Source organism: Phalacrocorax aristotelis, chromosome 5, assembly GCF_949628215.1.
Source record: "Phalacrocorax aristotelis chromosome 5, bGulAri2.1, whole genome shotgun sequence".
Classification (NCBI taxonomy): Eukaryota; Metazoa; Chordata; class Aves; order Suliformes; family Phalacrocoracidae; genus Phalacrocorax; species Phalacrocorax aristotelis.
The window spans coordinates 61,853,806-61,876,665 of NC_134280.1; the positions used below are offsets into that span (position 1 = coordinate 61,853,806).

A 22,860-nucleotide genomic window follows, 5' to 3' on the forward strand; every position below is an offset into this window, starting at 1 on the left:
ATGAGTCACTCTCTATCTCCTGCCTGTAGAAAGAGCCTACAGGATTTACATTGTTAGCTCAGACTTAACACCTACATTTGGATTTGAATTTGGCAGTATAAATCCCACACTAAATATCAAGACCCACTATCTTTCAGTAATAGTCTTTAAAAATTACACATTAGACAGTGTTCCAATACCTTCTTTCTCAAAAGGCTGCAAAACTGGGTTAACACAGAGGAAAGGTAACATCAAATACTGACTCTTGATTATCGGTGTCTCTAAGGAAAAAGCAGTACAGACCAAGGCATCTTTCTCCCACCTCTTACTGACAGACCTTTTAAAGCGGGGTAGAGTCCCTCAAAGGCATGTCTATGAAAATAATTTTTCCCTTTATGCCACCTACAAAGTCTCCTAATATTTACTTTCACCATGCTACAATGGTATTTAAAGCATTTCTATATTTAGGTGGGGGAAAAAAGAAAAAATCTAAGAAAGGCAGTGGTACATTTCCTAGCCAGGAGTTGGAAATATTGATTTTTAATGAAAGAACTGTATAGGAAAAACAAATGCTGTTAGATTTCTCCTAATAGTGCTGGACTTGAAATGGTCCACAATGCCTCTTCTGCATCTGAAAAGCTGGCAGTGCTCTCACAGCCTGAACCAAACACTTCCTTCTGGCTCCACAAGCCTTTCATCCCACATCTTGCTCTCCGCATGCATTTGTACCAAGTATAAAATCCTTTTTTCTGCCCCATATTTTAAGGGAAGAGCACATGAACTAATGTTTCAGAGTGGTCTGTGACTCCAGATACTGACTGAGTATAACAGGGTAGACAGAGACGCATAGGTAGACTTGGGTTCTCTCTTGTGCGTTAGTGGATGTGCTTTGGAATACGAACATCAAAGGAGGCAGTTTAAGGGTTCACAAATGTGCTGTGACTTACACCGAAGATTTTTTGGGGAAAAAGAAAAAAAATAGAAAATCTAAGCACTTATTTTGCTGCTTAGATAGAAGATGAACAATTTTGAATGAGTGGCAATATTTTGCTAATTTCTGGCCAGAAAGAATCCTATTAAAGAGGAAAATCCTGTTATGAGATCTGCCACACCATGCCAAAGAACAGTCTGTCCTGAGGGGCAGCATTCAGTCCTCTTTAGGCTGAGCTTCCACAGACACCGACAGCGTTACAAAAGGGAACTCCAATGAAACTTCTAGAATTTCTCCAATGGGTTGGGGCATTACTGTTCTCCTACATGCAACACATAAATGGAAACAACTGTTCAGAGGATAAATTAAACCGAAGTTTTACTAAAGAGGCCTGTCTGTTACAGGTTTAGATGAGCCCTTAGGTTCTAGGCTAACTGGCATGATTGTAGAAATAAAGTCACTTTACCGAAATCTGTACACTGTTGTAAATCCAATCAGAAAAAAAAAATCAGCTGATTTAACAGAAAATTTGCCTAATTTTATTCTTCAAAATGAGTTTATCCTTTTAAAAAAAAAAAAAGTTGCATCACTTTTGTCATTCACCAAAAAAAAAACCCAAAACACACCAAAACAAAAAAAGCGCCCCACCTTAAAAAGAGAAACATTCTGCATGGATTCCAAACTCTATTTTGCTGAAAAATGAGGACTTGTTTAATACAAAGGCTATAAAAATCACTGGCAGAAGTAATCCCACTTGAGATTCAGAACAGACTGCTCAGGTACCAGACTGCAGACCCATGCCACCCTTTCAGGAAGAAATGCCAGTGAAGGAGTCTGTTGTGGCTAAAGCACTGACAATTGAAAAAGCAAACCAGTAAAAAATTTTAAAAAGCAGTAAGTGCCATTTACTAGAGAAACTTCGGCCTTTGGGCCCGAGAGACATACAACACAACCCTCTGGAAGATGAAGTCCAGCCACCAGCAGACCCCTGCACCAGTGTCTTCTACAACCCACGGAAGTCTAAGGTATCACCTGTCGTGATGCAGGAAAGAAAAGTTAAACCCCCACACAATAACTAAAGTCTAAAGGAGAAACTTTACAGTTAGCTTTAAGGCTTCATTTCCCTGGTTGCAGTATTAAAATATTTTTACCACCTCCAACTTATACATGTATTTGTCTTTGGTGAAATTATTGACAATGCTGCTTTCTAATTACAGAAATATCCATCTCCTTATATCTCACCGTCGGAATTAAAAGGGCAGCGTCTTTGTTTACTTATTGAATGATTTAACTATTTTGATTATTAAAGTACAATCGAGGAATAATGCAAGCTTACTAATTTCAGCTGAATTTAGTTTTACTTTGCTAGCTGTCCTGTTTTATACTTAGTAATTGCTATTGAAAGTGGCTGAACTTTGGTAAAATACTTTCACTTTACCTCTGTTAAGTGAAGAGAAGCTCTGAGGACTTGAATACATCACCAGTCACTCAGCCTGCAAGTCTGTCCATCAGTGCCTGTTGTATGGCGCTAGGTCTCACCTTGGGATCTAGAGCTCTGTTACTCTCACTCCTCTTTCCAGAGCACTAAAGAGGAGAGATGGGAACTGGCCCAACCTTACAATAAACAGATTTGCTTTTTATTCCCTGGACATAGCTTTCTACTGCATGAATTTCCAAAGCAGTAACATGACCAGCCGAGGTACAGCACTGGCAGTTGGGCTTGTGTTATACACTCCATGCTGTAACTCCATCCTCCAGTTGTAGTATAGCAGCTGGATGACAAGGACCCAGCCAAGTGTTGCTCATCCCATTTTTGGAGGCTCCAGAACAATACTACGAGTTTGCATTTTACTAGCTTTTTTCTGCCAGGAGAGGGCACAAGGCCCAGATGAAGGAATCCTGGTATCACAGGTCACCTGTGAGCAGTTTGACAGACAGGCATTCCCTCACAAGAGCTACAAAGAACCTAGGTATTAATGCTAACATATTAAAAAAAAAAAAAAAACACAGAAGGAAAAAGACAAAGGAAAAAGAAGATGCATGCATGCTGTGGAGGGCTACGCAACTGTTTGATTGTGGGACTAGCCAAGAAGTTGACTGAAAAAAAAAATAATCAAAGATCCATAACTTGGTGGAGACCTGAAGAAACATAGACTTGAAGAGTGGTTCTGCTTCCCTGAAAGCACATGGCATAGAGGGAAACACTGAGATAGAGATTTGCGTGCAGATTTTTGCTGGTTTGCCTCAATCTGTTGAGCTTTATAAAGGTAGAGAACGTCTGTGCTAGAAATACACAGCACTTGTAATCACCTCTGAAATGTCTTTGCAATAATAAAAGTTAAAGTTGCACTGAAGTTACTGGAAAGTTTGTAGGATCTTGTAAAAAGCTGAGAGTCTGGTGTAACTGGACTGCAAAGAGCCAGATCTCAGAAGAGAGTGAAGGGCTGAAGATCTTTACGCTTGCATTATATATAGAGACCCAATGGTAAAGGCAATGTCTGCGTTTGTTCCATCTAAGCAGGCAAAACGCTTTTGAATCCAGATTTCAAACTATACTGGCATTGTTAATGCTGACTTCTAATTGCCACTAAGAGAAGAAAGGGCAAAAAAATAATTGTTGGTTTGCATCCTCCCCCAGAGCATCCCAGTGCTCAGGTACCTCTTATCCACAAAGCCGCCAGAGGCTGCTCACTCACCCCAGACACCTTCTCTGCCTCTCAGCCAACCCACTCCTGAGTGTTCCCCTTTGCAGCATCTCCCACAGAGCTGCTGAACAGAGGTATCCTGGGCAGGCGAACAGCCGCTAAGGTGTTGAGAGCAGTAATTCTTCCATGTTTTTCCTACCCACAAGTCACTTCCCACAGATGTCTCAGCTGGATATTTCCAATTCCAATCCTCCGTCCCCATTTGAGAACAAACCAGTAAATGGCTTAGTTAAAATACAGCTCATATTCATGAAACTAATATGCAGAAAACTATGAATTATCAGCCCTATCCAAAGTCCAGCAGCCTGTGCCTATCCTAATCTGTGGTGATGAATTATCTTCAGGGAACTTTTTAACACTATCTTCAAAATGCCAGAAAGATAAGCAAATGCTTAAAGATCCTAAAAATGCAGATGATGTAGAAGAGTAATGAGTCTTAGAAAGAAAATAGTGAAGCATTCACCAGGAAAGTATGGCTATTACGTTTTTAGAAAATCTGTTGCCATATATTTTTAATTTCATTTTAGAAAGACCCTCTGAAGTGTCAAAGTAATTTGACTACCCATTAGCCATCTCTTAAGCTTGTAATCGAATTCTAACCATAAAATATGATTATATGCTGTATGAAGTTCATCAGACCAATTTCAAAGTGTCAGAAATAACCTTTAGCATGATTTAAACAGCACCAGCGTGAACCTTTGCAGGCAGTGCCATTGGCTTTCAAATATGTTCAGAATAGTTGTGAAGCACCATCTCTTGATGTATTTTTTTTATTGTCATGGAAGAAAGTCATAGTAATAGTTATTTTGAACTGAGGTCATTTTCCTGCATTATTGTCTTATCCTAGCCAGAGTAAGGGACTCCATTTGAAATGCATTCTTTCAAAAAAATATTCATTTCTGACCAAAAAAAGCCTTAAAATTACAACTTTTCAGGCTCATATTAATAGATGGGCTATTTCTCATCTGAAATCAATCATCAGTAGTTTAGATTTGTACCTGACCTATGAGAAGGAAAACGTTTTCTTGAGTTTCACAATACCATGTGTCAGAATTCAGGGGTGGTGTAACACGCTGATGGTGTGCACAGTGCTACTGCGACTGCTGCCTAGATGCCTACAAAATTCAATTAACAATTTCTATCCATGGATTTCCGTTCTTAATTTATTTATTACTTTTTTGAGGTAAGGACGTTAGCCACAATTTGAGGCTAGAACATGAGGTATATAGAGTGACTTATAAAAGTTCAACCAAGAAACCAGTGGAATTGAACCATCTCGAGTCCCAGTTCAATAGCTATAACTGCAAGACTGTCAATAACAGCCCACATTTCAGGTGACTCTGATTATTACACTTGGTTCCCTCTCTTGTGATGACGCTTTCAGTGATGGACCTCATGCAGAAGTGCTGAACGTTTCATACCCAGCTGCCTACAAAGCTGTTCTACAAAACCAGATTGCTTCCTAACGTGCATTCGGTGGATAGGAGGAGACACGCAAACAAGTTCTTGATCTGCTGAACAGCCTGGATCTTAGTGCAGCCCATTCTTTCAAGCACAGTTTAGACAAGACAACCTTGCTGCTAAAATAGATGCTATGAGCCTTCATGCAAGAGATGGGTATGGGGAAGCATACATACATACACCCCACTAGCCATATTTATTCACTGTAAACATGGCTTTACATCTGGTGTTAAGCATGTAGATGGGGCTCCATCTTTAAAAAAACATGTCTCAGAGTATAAATATCTTTATGATATTACTAAAGAGAAGTTTCACTTACTGGTCTTGGTAAACTGTACTGATACATTTCTGGTCTGTATGTGGGTACCCACTGTACCCCCCCTCTAGGTCGGGTCATGGTACCAGGAGCACTGGTCACAACCTCCGAGTAGGGCAAGTGCGGTGCTGAGCCGTACGCCTCCTGCCTGCTCTGTCCTCCGTGGCCCGCAGAGGCCAGGCTGAAAGCCTCTTCCAAGAGCATATGCATCTGCTGTCGAACCTCATCAATGGAGGGCTGAGAACTTAAAGTTGAGGTCTCCGAGTGGCCTTTGGCCTGACGGGACCTGGTGTAACTCCGAGGCTCATTGACACGGTCAACATTTGTTTCTTCTATAATTTCAGGCTCAGTCTGTTGGGTGGAATAAAAGCACGTATACATAAAATGCTTTACAAGACTGTTTTGTGTGAAGCAGCACAAATACTTTCTCAAACACAGATGTAATATATACAAAGTAATGAATCGTGACAATATAGATGCATGACAAATATTGGAAAGGAGTGATACGATGCAGGCGAGTATAATAGCCAGGGACTCAAAGACCCATTTATGTCTTCCATTGTTTGCTGCAAAAACTAGCAGGGACACTCTGAGGCAGATTAAATTGTCAATGATTCACTTAAAAACAATTAGAATTAATGTTTAAATTCCTTTCTTAGTTGTTAGTATCAATGGGAGTACAACTGTGCCAGGAGGAGTATGGCTCCCTAAATAGTACCATCACTATGAAGGACCCCTTACAAGGGACCACTTGTTACAGCTACAGGGACTGAAATTCTTTTGTCCATTCTCATATGTTAAGATTTCAGAAGAATTAAAATTTAGGCATTCTCCTGAGCTTTCTAATCCAGTAAGGCCCTCTAACAAAAATACCACAAACTAGGTCCTGTCCCTTGCAGAAAATATCCTGACCCAGCACAGTCATCTTCTCTAGGCACCCAACAGTAGCGACACAGAAATTTATCCAAAACTAATGTAGGAAAAGTGAATGAAGCATACACTCTAATGAGTAGATAGCACTCGTGCAGTTTAACTTGAAGGGTTACTCCTAGGGTATTTCCTTCTGTACGGATAAGCAGGAACAGAAATCACCCCCCTGATTTTTTTTTTTTTTTTTCAGTAACTCCGATACAGAAAAAAACATCATACCATAAGAACTTGACAGTGAAATACCTAAATTCATCTATCTTCTGTAAGATTAGTTTTACAGGCTATAGTTTTAAAAAATACATGTTGAACAGGCAATCTGAAAAAGTGACCAATTTCTAATTCTTTAAATATCAGTAAAATAAATTCAAGATGCTAGGATAACTGGAATGAAGAATAGGGTATGTACCTACTTCTATACATAGCATGTGGTTAGAATTCTGTTACCATTTAAAATAGCCACAAATAAAAGAATACAACAGGATTGCCTTACTAAAAATTCCAGCACTGCCCTGGTAATTTACCTGTGTGCTCTGTAGCTCCTGCTGGGGCATACTTTTTTTCCCATGTAACAGTGCAATAGCTTTCTATATACCTGACTAGTTCAGCAACTGTGCCCCAACCTATGTGGTCCTATATAATATAGGACAATCATAGCACACATTTCTTTATCTGCAGAGTCAAATATCAGACTGACTTTCTTCTTGTGTTATCAGCCATTCAGAGAAGAGTTACATGGTTAGCCCCAAAATAAATTTAAAGATCTTATTTTTTCTCTCTTAGCTGTTATAAATAATGCTTTATTTTGTATTTAATGACAATACAGCAATAAAAAGGGAAAACAAAGACAATAATCATTTGAATATTAGAGTTTAACCATAATGTGTATGTTTATATTTATACAGTATGTTATCTAAATTCAAAACCACAAACCCAACTTTAGGCTTCCTAAGTGGTACACACATCAGATGAGGGAGGAACAATGTAACAGCACAAAGTTATCTTAAACTGAAAAACTTTGTAGGAGAACTTCAGCTAAATAGTTTCCCTTCATTTTCTTCCCGTGTTTTGATTCCACTGTTACCTGTGTTGTTACAAGGTAGGGTAAATAAAAATCAGATCAATCTTAGAAGCCTGACTATGAAATATAATGGTAGTTTGTATGTCTAAGTGCAACCAAAGAGCCTCTGAAATCATACTGTCCCAACTGGATGATTAATAACCACGGCTCTAGTATTTCCTCAAGCTGTAAAAATCTCAGTGAATGGAAACCCATGAGAGACCTGTTAATACCCAATGCTAAAATAAGACAGGTTCTCTACCACCCCCTTGATGAAGCCATTAGACCTCTATGGAATGTGTGAAATATATCGTACGAATAAAGGATGCATATTAGCTGTTAACATTTATATTGATAAATCAAAGCTGACAAAGCTGGCATGAAGATTTTGGAGGAGACTGGTGACTTTTCCTCGAGTTTTAAAATTTGTTTCAATTCATCCTATCACTTTCTGATATATGTCATTTGCTTTCCTATCAATTGAAACACACAAGTATCATAAATAGATGCCATTATATGTTAACGTTACCATTCTAAAGATATGGATATTGTTCATACACCATTACTGTATAATACAAGGAACTGGAATTACATGAAGAAGGAAAAGAAAGTCACGTACTGAGAGACAGACTATACACTTCTGGCATAACCCTACTGCTGCAACTACATCAGTAAAATTCTGCATGTGAACATCAATCCATAAGCTTTTTGAGGAGTTGCATTAATTTAACTATATTAATAAAAACCATACCAGTAAATTCTTTTGTACATTGATTTCTCAGATATTTATAAAGTCATTTTCTTCCTTTTACGCCAAAACCAGCCTAAATATTTTCTGCCCTAGTATAAAGCTCATTAGCAGTTTAGAGCTTCTAGACTCTTTCATTATAGCATTTGCTGTACTCACCATTGTCTGTTTGTCTGTAAACATGTTGGAAGTAATAAACATGTAAATAAAGTCTCCTTAATCTACTTGCTAGGTGATGATACTAAACCCTATTGGGATTATTTAAAATTGAAGGTAGGTACTGTTCAATAATCATGCATTTATAAAAGATGCTATAAATGCAAATAATATACTCAGAACACCAAACAGTAGAATATACACTCCAAAACAGTACAAAAAGCTACATATTCTATACGGACAGGGATGTAACTATTGACCTCATATCCTGACCAGTTCACAGCTCAGAGAAACAGAACCACAATTCAGAGAAGTATCATTAAAAAATATCATTATAGGGAATGAAATATTTTTTAAAAAAACATAACTGAAATGTTAGAAAAGGGAACCATATTTTAAAAGCCCAGCAGAGTGGGATGGCAGGTTTCTGAGCTCTTACTTCCCTCTCTTATTTAAAGGAGAAGGCAAACTCAGGCAGATCATAAACTCTCAGTACCTGGTTGTGCTTATGAGTCTAGCAGTCTTTAAGGAGTTATCTTCATAAATCTGGGGAATCTTAGTCTCTTTTCTTAAAAAAATAAAAAAAAAAAAAGCATTTGTCATGGTTGGGAAGGTAAACCTCAACAAATACCTGGGCATACTGGTAAGAGCTCAAAAAAAAAAATAGAAGGCAAGTTGTTAAGCTGTAAAAAAGTCTCATGACATGAGGATCATATGAGCTATTTGCTTCATTGATTTGATCATTTGGAACTGCTTATAAAAGACAAATTTCACCACTCATCAGTAGGACTTGTTGCTAAATAATATGGGAGGAAGAGGCTAGCAGGACTCCGAGAAAGCTGGAACCTTTAGAGCGACAAATCAGGTGCCAAAAAGTGGTACAAGATGATACTAGATTAAAAAAAGGAAAGACACAAGATTCAGCATACAAACCAGCCCTTTCTCAGAGCCCCTTTTTCACCCATTTTCAGAGGTCAGATTTACAGAGGTGTTTAGTTGCACCGTGGTGAGATCCATATGAATTCCATGCATAAATATAGACGTGTCTGCCCATGGGTATCCCGGGAGACCAAGCCTGTCAGACACTCGGCACAGCTCTGAGGAACCTCAGACAGGAGTGAGGGAAACCAGCCCACGCTGCAGGCTTGGGCTGGGAACTATATTTCAATATCCTGTCCCATATTCCAGTGGCATTTTTCTGCTTTCAGACAGGAAATACATTCAGAATTAGAAGAGGTGCACTGCAGTGAATCTGAAGCACATTGGGCAAAAGGAATTTTATGTAACTCTATCATTAAAAAAAGGCTGTGCCACGGGCAGCTTGCCCAACCACAACCTTAGAAGAAAGGCGAAAGCAAACTTGTGCGTGACATGCACAGACCTCAGGGTTTATCATTACTTTTAGGACATTTCAGAATCTGCATAAGCTCATTAATCTACTTTCAAGGTTTTAAACAAATTTTCTTTAAAATATCTTATATATATAAGTATACACAATCTATTAAAATATATTTTAAAAATCTTCTGCTAACTACTCATGGTATATTAATTTTGAACTAATAACAGGAGGCCATGCCTGCTCCCAGAATGTTTTCAACATTCATTTCAGGAAGATATCACCTACGAAAAACTATCTTTTATTAGCATATTAAAAAAAAATCTCTTGCTTTCTTGAAATATATGTTCTTTGGTTTTCTGAGGGAACGCTGGCTTGACAATGCTTTTTGTTATCTAAGAAAGCTCCAATAATAAAGGAACCATTTAAGTGGGGGTAAAAAAAATATATACAGATCTTTTTCAAAATGTAAAACCTATTTTAACAGGTTATACTGTTCTTTTTCCAGGCTACAGCGATGTATTCTAATGCCTCAGAAAGCAGTGAACCAGTCGTCCCGCTTACATGGCACAACATGGCTCATGCGATCTGATAGAAGTGTCCAAATGCAGGAAATCATTTAAGAAATCTGACACCTACATCATGCCCCAAAGAATACTGAAAAAGATTTAAGCTTCCCTGAATACATTCCCTGACCTTGCACATTCCTTCATCTTGCTAAAAACACACCCCTGGCAGCTGAGAGAGTTGATAATCAAGCCCCACACAAAATGCTTGTCATCTACAGGGCTTAGAGGATGAACAACCGCCAGGTGAACCTCCTTATTTCCCAGAATGGTTTAGACTTTTTCCAGGGACTGATCTTCAGGGAAGGCTGAGCTATACATTTTGTACACGTGGTAAAGGATTGAAAAATTCTACATTAGCCCAGCGTGGGGACTATTTTTATCCTCATTCTGGGTGCACACAGTGTCAACCTGCACCCAGTGTATGTTCAGACTGCACAAGACAACTAATCTGGCCTTGTGTTGGCATGTGAGTTCCTTGGACCATAAATCAGCATCTCCTCTAGCTGGTTTTGACATTCACCTATCCAAAACTCTCCCAGTTCTGATGTAGTAAGAGGACAATGTCTTGTTCCTACGGGATTTCCACAAAACACTGACATCTGGACTTAAGTGAAATTCCCAGAAGTCGGTTGTCCATTTTTCTGAATCAGGAGAGCAGCATCAGGGGTACAGAACAGAAGATTTTAATTGTCATGAAAATAAGTTTAGTATCGTTTAAGTGGCTGCCTACCTGGAAGAAGTATCTAAATTCAAAATTTAATACTTTGGCAAACAACAAGTTTCAGGGCAAATGTTTTGTTTGTATTTCAGACTGTAAAATGATGCACAGCTATAAAGTACATGAAAGACTCTGTGCTCTGAGTATCCTGAGTCTTTTTCAGGATGCTGAGTGCACGTAACGTACTGTAATGTTAAATATCCAATGGTGCTCTGGCTTGTAGCTTATCAATAGTTTCCTGTTTTTAGGAGTGAGTTAAGACTTTGCTGAGCAAATTTTGGTGCATATATCTGATAAACTTACGTCATATCCACTGTTACGGATTCCACGTCTAGGTCTTTCTCGAGTCACAAGAAGATCCATCTCAGTTTCTCCTGGGCTAGGACTGTTCAAAGACTGCCTGCTTCTGTACACCGAGTTCTTAATTGGTTGCCTAGAAAACATGAAACAAGAAAACAGTAAAATGAAAGAAAACAAAAAATGACGGGCAGCAGTTTTCAATACTCACCTTTATTCTAAAATTATGAGTTTCATAAAAATGCCACTTTATTATAGGATATTCTTTTTATGTATATGGAAGTGCTAGAAATCAGTAACATTATTAAAGAGATCATTAATTTTTTTTACTGTTAAAGAAAATAAAGCTATGTAAAAGACATGGACATCATATGTGGGAGCTTATCAGATGAAATATGTCCCAAGAAGATAACAAAACTCTCTTAACCTCAGCTGATATGATTCAAATTTATAAAAAATAAATGGGTACTATTATCAAAAAATAATGGGACCTCCCACACACTCAGATCGGGAGCAAAGATTTTGGTTGCTGATCCTGAGCAACGAGAGAGAAGCGGAATAATGCTCCACTGACACAAACACCCAGCAAAGTGAACAGGAAGAGAGACAGGAGTGGGAGGGAACTGCTTTTGCAAGATGCTGTTTTTAAATAGCCCGTTTGGTAACTGGCCACAACTTTATCAGTCTGCTGTGCTCCCTGGGATTCAGCTGCTTCCAGCATAACTCTGAGCAGCACTGGAGCAAAGGCATCCCTAGGCATGGAGCTTTCACCACTGTGTGCTCAGAAGCAAGGGGAAGCAAAGGTACTAGTAAGCAGCATATAACTCAATACCCAAAATATCCTGTAATCTTTCCAATGCAACCATGTCTTTCTTTGTTATTGGTTATACAGAAACAAATCCAGCATTTCTCTGCAAGATACAGAACATATCTGTACATAAACACTTTCGGAGTCACTGCCAAAATTGATACAGGAACTTCATCAAGCTGCATCTTTTAAGAAGGCTACATCTAAACTAAAAAAGATAAGGAGATGCTGTTCTCATAGTGTATCTGACCGTTAGTCATTTTCTTGAAGAGCTGAAAGAAGAAATTTGAAAGGGGGCTATTGAAAGGAGAAGGCTTCGGCGACTTTCTGTCATTCTCCTATGCTTGCCAGGGAACATGATAAAAAATTCAATCCTGTGCTAAGATCTGAAGGGAAAAAAATGCTTGCATTGAAGTAAGCCTGTGGCTGAGAGCTCTATTTGAGTTAATAAGTGGGGTAAAAATAAGGTCTCCAGAGTTTTAAATATTTGTGACTGCCTGAACCAATTACAAAGAGATCTACTACAATATTTGAGATATTGAAAAGCCTAGTACCATTTCTGTATGTGACATAAGGGGAAACCATGTTAAATAGCCTCTCTTCCACTCAGCAATCAAAGACCTCATGGTTTAACCTCTCAAGAACCATCAATGAAATGAAGACAACACAGTCCAAATGAACTCACTGATAAGAAGAAATAATTATTCAGATATTATAGATTTGGTTAACAGAACTTTTTGCCTTGACAGATTAGAGCAGCAGAAACTGGCTTGCAGAAATCCAGGAAGACCCACATTTACATGCTCAGATAGGATAAGTACTCAAGCATGTACTTAATTTTAAGGCAACTTTCAAAAACTTCTGTGTGACTTTTGATAGCAAATCTCCATGCGCATGTTTGAAAGTCCCAAATGCACTGCCAAAGCAGAAGACAAGCAGAGATTCTGGAATAAATTTCCCCAATAAATATAATATTGTATAAATTAAAGGGCCTTATCTTGTTTCTTCCAAGACTATACTGTCGGTATTACCAGAAACATGGGGAACTAGGTAATGCTAAGGCTAATCAGAGCTGACAATCCTTATGTTCCTACATTAAAAGTCTCTAAAATTTCATACAGGTTTTACAATATGTCCATAAATACTTAGTTGATGCAGTTATACATTTTTTGAGGGATTCAAATATACAGCTAATACATGCAGATTGTTGACCTGATTACAAACTATTAAAGAAAAACCCAAAATAGTGCATATCATCAGTAAGCTCTTAAAAATTGCCTTGAGATTGCCAATTAGCTCATTTAAGAAAGTTTTACTAATGAGAAAGGAGGTATGAATGCTAACAACTGGCATTCAAATGGGTTAGCAAGTGCCTTCTGGGAACACATCTGGAACATTTTAAACCATGAATTTTATGGTACAGAAGACAAAGGTACTCAGAGCACAGAGCTGTTTGTTCTTGAACATACCAAATTATTTGGTGGTGATGTTTTGTAAATCACTTTTAAATGCAATTGAAAACAAATCTAAAATGTACAGGCGATCTTGAATAGAACTACAGAATCATAGAATGGTTTGGGCTGGAACGGACCTTTAGGGGTCATCTAGTCCAACCCCCCTGCAGTGAGCAGGGACATCCCCAACTAGATCAGGTTGCTCAGAGCCCCGTCAGACTGACCTTGAATGTTTCCAGGGATGGGGCCTCCACAGTCTCTCTGGGCAACCTGTTTCACTGCTTGACCACCCTCATTGTAAAAAATGTCTTCCTTATACCCAGTCTAAATCTACCCTCCTTTAGTTTAAAACCATTACCTCTTGTCCTGTCACAGCCAGCCTTGCTGAAGGGATTGCCCCTGTCCTTCCTATAGTCCCCCTTTAAGTACTGAGAGGTCCTCTCCAGGCTGAACAACCCCAACTCTCTCCACCTGTCTCCATAGGAGAGGTGCTCCAGCCCTCAGATCATTTTTGTGGCCTCCTCTGGACCCGCTCCAACAGCTCCATGTCCTTCCTGTGCTCAGGGCTCTGGAGCTGGATGCAGCGCTGCGGGTGGGGTCTCACCAGAGCAGAGCAGAGGGGCAGAATCACCTCCCTCGACCTGCTGGCCACGCTGCTGGGGATGCAGCCCAGGGTACGGTTAGCCTTCTGGGCTGTGAGCGCACATTGTTGGCTCATATCCAGTTTTCATCCACCAGTACCCCCAAGTCCTTCTTTGCAGGGCTTCTCTCGATCCCTTCATCCCCCAGCCTGTATTGATACTGGGAGTTGCCCCAGCCCAGGTGCAGGACCTTGCACTTGGCCTTACTGAACCTCATAATTAAATAATGTATTCAACTGCATCTTTATTTTTTCTAATATATTTTGGAAATGCTGTAATAATGTGATCTAAGATAGTGGAATATACACAAAACAGAAAAGAGTGGAACACACCTTTTCCCTAGAAACTTTGAAATCTTTGACTTATTCCTAAATGATATTATTTTTAAAAAATAATCAATTTTTGGTTTTAATTGATGTAAATATAATGATACAAACAATGATACAAAGCAGAAACAGTTAGAAATCAAATCTTTTCAATTTTATGCCAACCTAGATTGCTTTAAAAGCAATTTTATTACAGAAATTCAATTATATTAATTTATCAATAACTAAAATGTATATTATCTTGCAGTATTATTCAAGGTTTTCCTCCAGCCATATGCCATTTTAGCCATCTTATTTTTAGTTAGAAAAATGAAGACAGTAACGCTGTTGTGTGTTGCAGCATATCAAGTTCAGTTTCAGGTCTTAGTTTGGAAACGTTAGCATAGGCTTTGGAATTGGTTTGTGTGCAAACACCTGCAACATCTGCGAAGTTCTCTAAACACTTTGTGTCTTTACAGACAGTGCATCAGAAACTGTTCTTCTCTCTTCCTATGTAGGGATACAGGCCGTATATTTAACAAGCAAATCCAGCAGTCAGCTGTTCAGCTACACAGTGAAATCATTCCTCTACAGCTGTATACCTACCTTGAAGCAGTTTATATCATGCCAGTGATCACTATCTCAAATAGACTATGACAGGTTTACACGTTAGAAAGCACGCATTAAAAAATTTATTCCAGGACCTTTCAGCACATTGGCACATGAGCGAAAAAACTTTAGTATATTTAACAAAAAGCAGATGGTTAACATTAAAGCTTCATGTGTAACGTTGTAAACATTTCCTGCATGGCATGTGACACCTAAATATCCGAAGTAATGCCTCAGTCCTTCACTATATGTACAGCACACAGTCATATCAGAGTTTCTACTGTTTCATTTATGTCTTCCAGACAGACTGTGCAGACAGAGCGGGACTCCTGTGTACTAAGGGTTCAGTATCTTACCTTTCAGTGCATTTAGAGCAATTTATTCCTCCTTTACTGGAAAACTGTACAAGGAAATGATGCCCCGGACCCTCCAGCAAGGACGTAACATACAGTTAAGTCAGCATCTTTTTTCTTCATTGACCAGTGCAACCCTGGGAAACAGCCCATCAAGGGCAGTATCCCTCAGTCATTTAACTCTAGACCTACAGAAGTTCATCCAACCACAGTTTTTGCCCAGGTTCTGAGTCAACACTGCTTTTGTAGTTCCCATTACAGCCTTTTTCACCTCTGTGCCCCAAGGGTGATTGCTGAAGTTGCACTGTGTGCAAAGACTGTGTCACCACCAGTGCTTGGATGGCAGTCATGATTTATGCTCACAGGAAAACTTTGGTCTGAACTTTCCAGGAGATGGGATGCAAGATTGCACCTCCAGGTATGAGACCATTTCCAGAGGAACTATACTTCAGTATCCCTTTTTCTCTCACGGATCAACTGCTGCTGGTCCCTGATTACAGTAAGAACCAGAGCCCTCGTGGTACAAGGTGCAATTGGCAAATATACCCTCTTATAATCCTTCACACCTCCACCACCCCTAAGGAAAAGGAATCTGCATACTGTGCCATTCCTGGGACAGGACTGGCGTGATCTCTTTTCAATGTGTCAACTTGTGCTTCAGAGAGCACTAGCAATGGAGCAGGTCCGCCCACCCACCCACAGCAGGCTCAGGCAGAATCAATGTGTATAGTCTCCCATCGTTTCTAAAATGGGGAGGATGAATACTACTGGTGTGCCGTCTTCAAGAGGCAGTGAACAGTTAATCAACAGTACTAATGAGTACTGTTATACAATATGCCAGCTTCATGTCACAGATGAGCAGATTATGACTTTTTCTGTTAAAGGCACAGGAAGATCACCAATACCAGGTACACATACATCCTTACAGTACCATCCCTGCAGGACTTACTGAAATACATGGACAATGTACTGGTTGTGTTATTTTATGCCTACTGCAATAGTTATATTCAGATAAAAATAACGACAAAATAACAACACCACTGAACTTTGGAAAATAATGAATTCAGATGCCAACTTCCTGGCTTAAGTCCACACTCAGTATTACCAAAAAATTACTACCACTTTTTCCTTTACCTTACCTGGAAGATGACTCACAAGAACTTGCAACAGTCCCTTCCCTTATTTTTTTGTCTTTCCATTTCTTTCTTTTTAACTGCATTGCAGTTGTACCAGATACCATACTTTCATAAATAACAATGGGTTATATGAATTCTCTTCATAAAGTAGGAGGGACCAGCTGACCATACAGCAAACAGTCGGCTCATTAAGAATGGCCCCTTTGATTCCCTACAACCCCTGGACATCAACTTTCCTCCCCGATGAAGAACTGCATATATAAAGTCTCACCTGTTCCTAGGCTCAGCAAAAGGAGACGAGATATCTGCATCTGGATCCAAAATGTGGTCAAGTTCTTTCTGGTTTTTTTCATACATCCTTTTTCTCTCTGTCAGCCCCTTGCTGTTATCAACCTGTGGGAAATCATAGTACCCCTTCCTCTTGGCTTTCAAGCGCAGTTTGTTGCGGTAATGTTCTATATCAGACTTCTGCTTCAAAGCCTTGTTCACCTAAAAGGCAAAAAGATGTTTAAAGGATGATGCTGGGCTGGCTACTTCCAAACGGTATTGTCGGAGTGTGTTTGATGCGCTGCATGTGTCATTTTACAGAGCGCTTTTTGTACCACACCATGCCATCTGTAAGCAGCAAAGAACTGCAAGTGAACAGAGTCGCTGCATTTTTATGGCTTGGCAGATGGTTAAATAATTTTAGCCTAAAAACTATGTACCATCACAACAGTGACTCAGATACACCCACTGAAGAAAAACGCCGATGATGTTAGCCAATTGTCGTGACCCAACGCCGTGCTTGCGTTGGGGCACCATGGAGAGAACTCACTGATGAAAACTCTTCTAAGGTCCTGTAAGTACAGAGACATCGCCCCTCGCTACACAAAACCTGAAATAAGTCATCACTGGTGTCTGGGGAAGGATTCCAGTGAAACATCATCATATGTTCCTCTTATTTATATGCTTCCTTACAAATATGTTATGGGCCCCTGTCAGAGACAGGATCCTTAAATAAATGGACGTTTGGTCTGATCTAGTACAGGTCACGTCCCATGGATGCTCCTAAGTACTGAGAAAATTCCTCTCCTGCTTCAAATTGTCAGTTACATGGAAATAAACAATTTACTTGGGCTTTGTGCTTCCAGAGTCAAATTCTACAGTCTTCTCACAAAATTCAGGAAATGTTTGTACAGGAGAGCACACAGCATCAGGAGTGCCATCCTGTTGACTTACAGAAAATAGAAGCTGAAATCTAAATAAACCTTTCTCTGAGTTTGGAAAATACATGGCATGTCAGGGCTTAAAATACAAATATGAAATGGAGCACAACAGACTGCTGCAACCCAGGCCCACATGGGAAGCCTGATGACACTGTCTTTTAGTGTGTCTCTGGCAGCAGCCCTCCCTGTCGCTTTTAAACAGCATCAGGGAGATTCTGGCTGATCTTTAAATGACTGTTGCAGTGTGAGTTTGCAAACAAGACACCGCTCTGGCTTGTCCCCATCATGATTAACAATTATGTAAAAGCCTCAGTCCTTTGTAAACGGACCAGTCTTGATTAAATCTACATAAAAACATAACATGAATAACCATACAAGCATTGGAGCCGAAGCATGGTTTTTGGCCAGTGCCTGGGTCAGATATTTGTGCCGTTCTGCTTTGTTCCCAGGAAACAACTGCACCCTCTGTGCACAGGCTGGAGTGCAGTCTGAGCAAAGCCGTGGTCCTGTTCCACCCCTTCTTGTCCTGAACGAGATGTCTTGCCCAGTATAGAAAGATCAGCTTGGGACCCAGATGATCTATATACATTTCCATGTTCAGCCACAAAACTCACGTAGACAAAGATCTTATTCTGCTCTCTGCCTTCATTACTCACCTTGTTAAAACTAGTATGATGGGAGAGAAGGATATTGAGAAGGTAGGCATATAGACAATCGCCTCTTCCAAGGTCACGTGCATTCAGAGGTGCATTGCAAAAGAGCAGGTCTTAAATTCTCAGACTTCCAAGCCCACAAAGCTAATGGGACTTTATATAGCATCAGGGTGAAAAGCTCCTATTAGTCCTCAACTCTAACAGGCTTAAGATTGTTCCCCCTGTGGATGTAGCCAAGGAAACAGCTGCAGACATTATCAGACAGTCCTTACCTCTCCATTAATGATGGCAGATTCCTGGCTCCTATCTGATGCAGCATGAACAGCAGGTAGTGCCACGGGTTTGATAGCTATCAGCTGTACTGATCCAGAAGAGGTGTCGAAGGGGTCAATGGCAGATTTGGCAATGTTATCAAAGAGAATGCCTCCTTCCTCTTCATCACTTACGGGCACTAAAGCACATCAAAGTTATTCATCATAAAGACATAGATTTTTTACTGCATGTTCAAGGTAAAATCCAGTGAGCACATGCTTTAGATTAATGATGTGCTTAGTACGCCTGAGGAGCAGACCTGGGAGACCTTTACATTGGAAAAAAATCCCATTAGATTACAGACAGCATTATGGATTCAAAGGATCAACCGGCACTCCCCCAAAGAAGGCTGATTTCCAATCTACACTAATAAGATGGGGAAAAAGAAATGAGAAAAAGAATGGCACGGGAAATTGTACAAAAGTGGCAATGAAAGTCAAAGTACATCTCCTCCTAGGTGTCACACGGAAAAGACATTATATGCGCATGCATCCTCACACACACACACACATCTCCACATTCCGTGGCACCGGTAGCTACACCTGATCTAACACAAGAGTGGGGCTTTTTTTTGTCTTATACTGCAAAAGCACGGGTATTCTCAAAATTTGAAAAATAAACCTACTGATTTTAGCAAAAGTTATTAATGCTAAAAATGCCATCTGTTGAAATGAAAGCATTACTGTTGTGTGTTAAAACATGTTTAAGAACCTGATGGTGTCCAAGTTTATGGGGTTGGTTTTTTTGCTTTGCAAAGCAGTACCTCAGGTGGCTGTAAAGTTAAACCAATAATATTTCTTAAGAGACAGGAGAGGGCTTCTGAAAATTTTTTAAAACTAAATGACAAGGTGAAGCATCTTTAGTTTCAGATTTCTGTATAAATGGATAACTTTCACATACAATTGGACCCTTTCTCCTCCAAATTTTGTCTGTAAACCTGCACCACCTTGTCAGCTGTTGACTCTTAAACCTCTTATCCTCATTTTGCAATAAAAGAATGACTCTAAAGCATGAGCACAAATTTTACAAAGCGATTATTGCAAACATTTTCTAATAATTACGCTATTAGAGGGAAGAATGTTTGCTCCATCTCATAACTGACAGGAACAGAGATCCTCTGCTAAAGATCAAAGTGGTCTGCTCTAAATTTATTTCAGCTGAAAATACACTCTGTTTTAATGTTTAATCACTGCACAAATTACAATTGACTTGTATAAACTCAGCAGTTTAGACAGCCAGTGATTTTGGTAAGAAAATATTTGACATTAGTAACATAAAATATGAACCCACTGAATAAGCTTATTATCTTTCTGTCTGTACTCAGTGTGGACTGGAGTTGACACTACTTGAGCTTTTGAGAAATCAATGGGTTAAATCACTCTGTCATTAAATATTGTCCCTCCGGCTCCACAGAACTGTCAAATATGATAGAGGAGTCTTTAGTGGGTCTGAAATCCCCTCATCCCTCCTGGGGTTGTTCAAACACTCTGAATTTGTATGCTCACCGGAGCGAGCGGATCACAAGCCTGAAGTTATATGCCAGATGCCCACTGATGACCATGCCACCAGGACACCGCACCAGCAAAACCAGATGAACAAAGAGATACTTGCCTGTCACAGACTGTTTCTGAACAGGAAGGCATTTACATGACAATTATTTTAAAAATGAAACATGGACATTCTTCCCTCAGGACATTTTGAATCAGTTCAATTTTCATGTAAGTCACCAGATGCAGTTCTGGAAGAGGGGCGTTGTCTGTAATTCACCGCTGAAACTTCCACGCTACCCTAACAAGGTACCTCCATTGTGACGTGACTATCTCCAAGAGAGAAAAAGGTTGCCCAAACTTTATTTTTCACCGACAAAGATGGTTTCTGATGATGATTACAGTTCAGCTGAGCCTGATAGTATCTCGCCAGCAGTCCAAGAACCAAGAAGTTGTGGAATGGCTTGCCTTGGCTGCCTGTCTCAGCATTTGTGTGAATCAGGCATGCCCAAAAACCCTGGCTAAGCAACAACTTGCAAAACATGATTCTTTCCAAACATCATCTCTGTACCCTGCTTCAATCAGAAAGCACCAAGAAGTGAAGCTGTGTTTCCGCCCCAGTGTTTCAGAAGGACCGTGCTTGCCGAGGCCTCGGCAGTGATCTCCAGGCACCCACAGAGAACATGACTGGCACAGGTGCATTGCTTGTCTACTCAGACTTCATTTCAGGATCAGAAACGAGAGTTTTGCTTAATTAAACAGAATTCCTCTGGTTCAAAGACTCATTAAAGAAAAATTAAGGGTAAAGAGAATTATGAATCACAGACCACAGCTATTTCTGATGTGGTACATTAACACCAAAGAGCACCCTCAGTATACCAGCCCTCTCATCTGTGAGCACATCTCCTGCAGTGCTGTTGGCATGGAAATAATGGCCAAATGGGACTAGAAACTGGAAGTCTATTTTACCTTAGCTTAGCATTTGTTCATTAATTGGCATTTACAATATAAAAGTTTTTTTCCATTGCCCTTTTTCCACTGATGAGTGGTAAAGAAAGCCTGTAATCTGCAGTTACTGGCACGCTGCTACAGTTTGGATTGGCAGGGAACCATAAGCAAGTACTGTGGGAATGTTAATATTTGCTCCTATCCATCCCTTTCCAAGAGAATTTACAGTAAGCGTTTATAACACAATTGAACCACAGCAACCTCTAAACTTTAAACACACACCAAACTGAGCTCACAGAAAAGTGGGAATCCTGGAGTGTTTGTTTCTGCTGTGTGTCCCTGTCCCAGGCCAGCCCACCCATCTGAACACCTCAGCTGAGCGAGTGACCGACAGGCACGGGAAACTTGAGAAAACTGCCCAATTGTTCTTTACAGTCACTCAGAATAAGCACGCTTGCTTATTATGATTTGCAACACAGATTTACAGCAAAGCTTTTAATTTCTGTTTTTAAACAGATGCATACCAACATTTTTATCGATTCATTGTTCTACTCTCACTTGCACTGTCTGTATGCACACAAAGCAAGACTTAGAAGTTCAGCAGCAGAAAGGGGCAAAAACCCCCTACTTAATCACTTACTTAACAGTAATTTCCCATCTCTGAAACATCTTGGGCTAGATATCTCATGCCACATGATCCACTGAGATTGGATTACTCCTCCTAATCTTCCTGTGACTGAAGTACATGAAGATATATCCAAAGCAATCATTTGTTCAGGTTGAGTACCAATTGTAGTGAAGATCAGCGTGGCACTGGGTTTTTGAAAAGCAGAACCATCGCTGAAGTTTTATCTCCACATCACTGCAGCGATTAGTATACAAGAATTGCTGGATTAAAACTGCTTCAGGGATGCTAGCCCCCAATCTGTATGCAGCTCTGCACTAGTTCCAGCTGGCAATGCCAGCAGGTGGTGCTACCCACTCGTGCCACGGGTCCCTCCAGCCAGCAGAAAAGGGGCTGTGAAACTGTAGCTCTGAACAGTTAAGAAACAATTAGACAGGTGGAATATTCTACTTTTATCTAGCTATTAATTTATATTTTAAAAGTTATACTTTTGTCAGCCTAAGATTTCAGTATGAAAGCCACTCAAGATTTCTTCTCTCCTCTCTCTTTGCCTCCGCCTTGTCTTTCCTCCCCGCTCCCAAATGAAAATACATTGGAAGGAAGAAAGGAAAGACTGAAATACTTAACTGTAAAAAGCAAAACCACCACCACCACCCCAAGAAAGAAAAAAAAAAAAAAAAAAAAAGAAAAGAGTAAGGAAATCTAAATTACCTGTGGGGATCAGGTAACCTTACAGCAAAACACTTGAAGCAAAGATATGTGCTGCCCTGCTCAGAAGCAATCATTTGACCAACTTTGGAAGTGCTCAGAAAAAGACTGATATAGATGGAAAAAATCATGTGAAGCCAAAACACAGGAAACACTCGCAAGCAGGTAGCCATGCTCTGCCTTTTCTTAGTTCATGCAATGAAGCATTAAAAATTTTCAAATATTTAATTTATATGAAGGGAATGCAAACATTGCAGCCATAACTATAGTGTGCAATGAATCCTCTGAGTAACAGAAGGTCTTAAAATAATAGGAAAGCAAATAGATTATATTAAAAGAAAATCCTAAGTTTGACAAAGAGCAAACTATGCCAAAGATCTAGAAGACTGTCTCCTTAGGAAAGAGCCTGT

The 22,860-nt window shown here is 39.8% G+C and overlaps 1 protein-coding gene across 5 annotated transcripts in view; it reads right to left on the reverse strand.

The window, feature by feature from the left end:
• The window catches only part of KIAA1549L (KIAA1549 like), a 136,721-nt gene that overhangs the window by 14,626 nt on the left and 99,235 nt on the right, over positions 1 to 22,860 (reverse strand). For all 5 annotated transcript variants that reach the window (XM_075094892.1, XM_075094891.1, XM_075094890.1 and 2 more), the window contains 4 exons: positions 18,643 to 18,821; positions 16,781 to 16,998; positions 11,210 to 11,339; positions 5,396 to 5,743 (listed from right to left, as the gene is read on the reverse strand). In XM_075094892.1, coding sequence (XP_074950993.1) covers positions 5,396 to 5,743; positions 11,210 to 11,339; positions 16,781 to 16,998; positions 18,643 to 18,821 — 875 coding nt within the window. The remainder of the gene's footprint in view (positions 1 to 5,395; positions 5,744 to 11,209; positions 11,340 to 16,780; positions 16,999 to 18,642; positions 18,822 to 22,860) is intronic.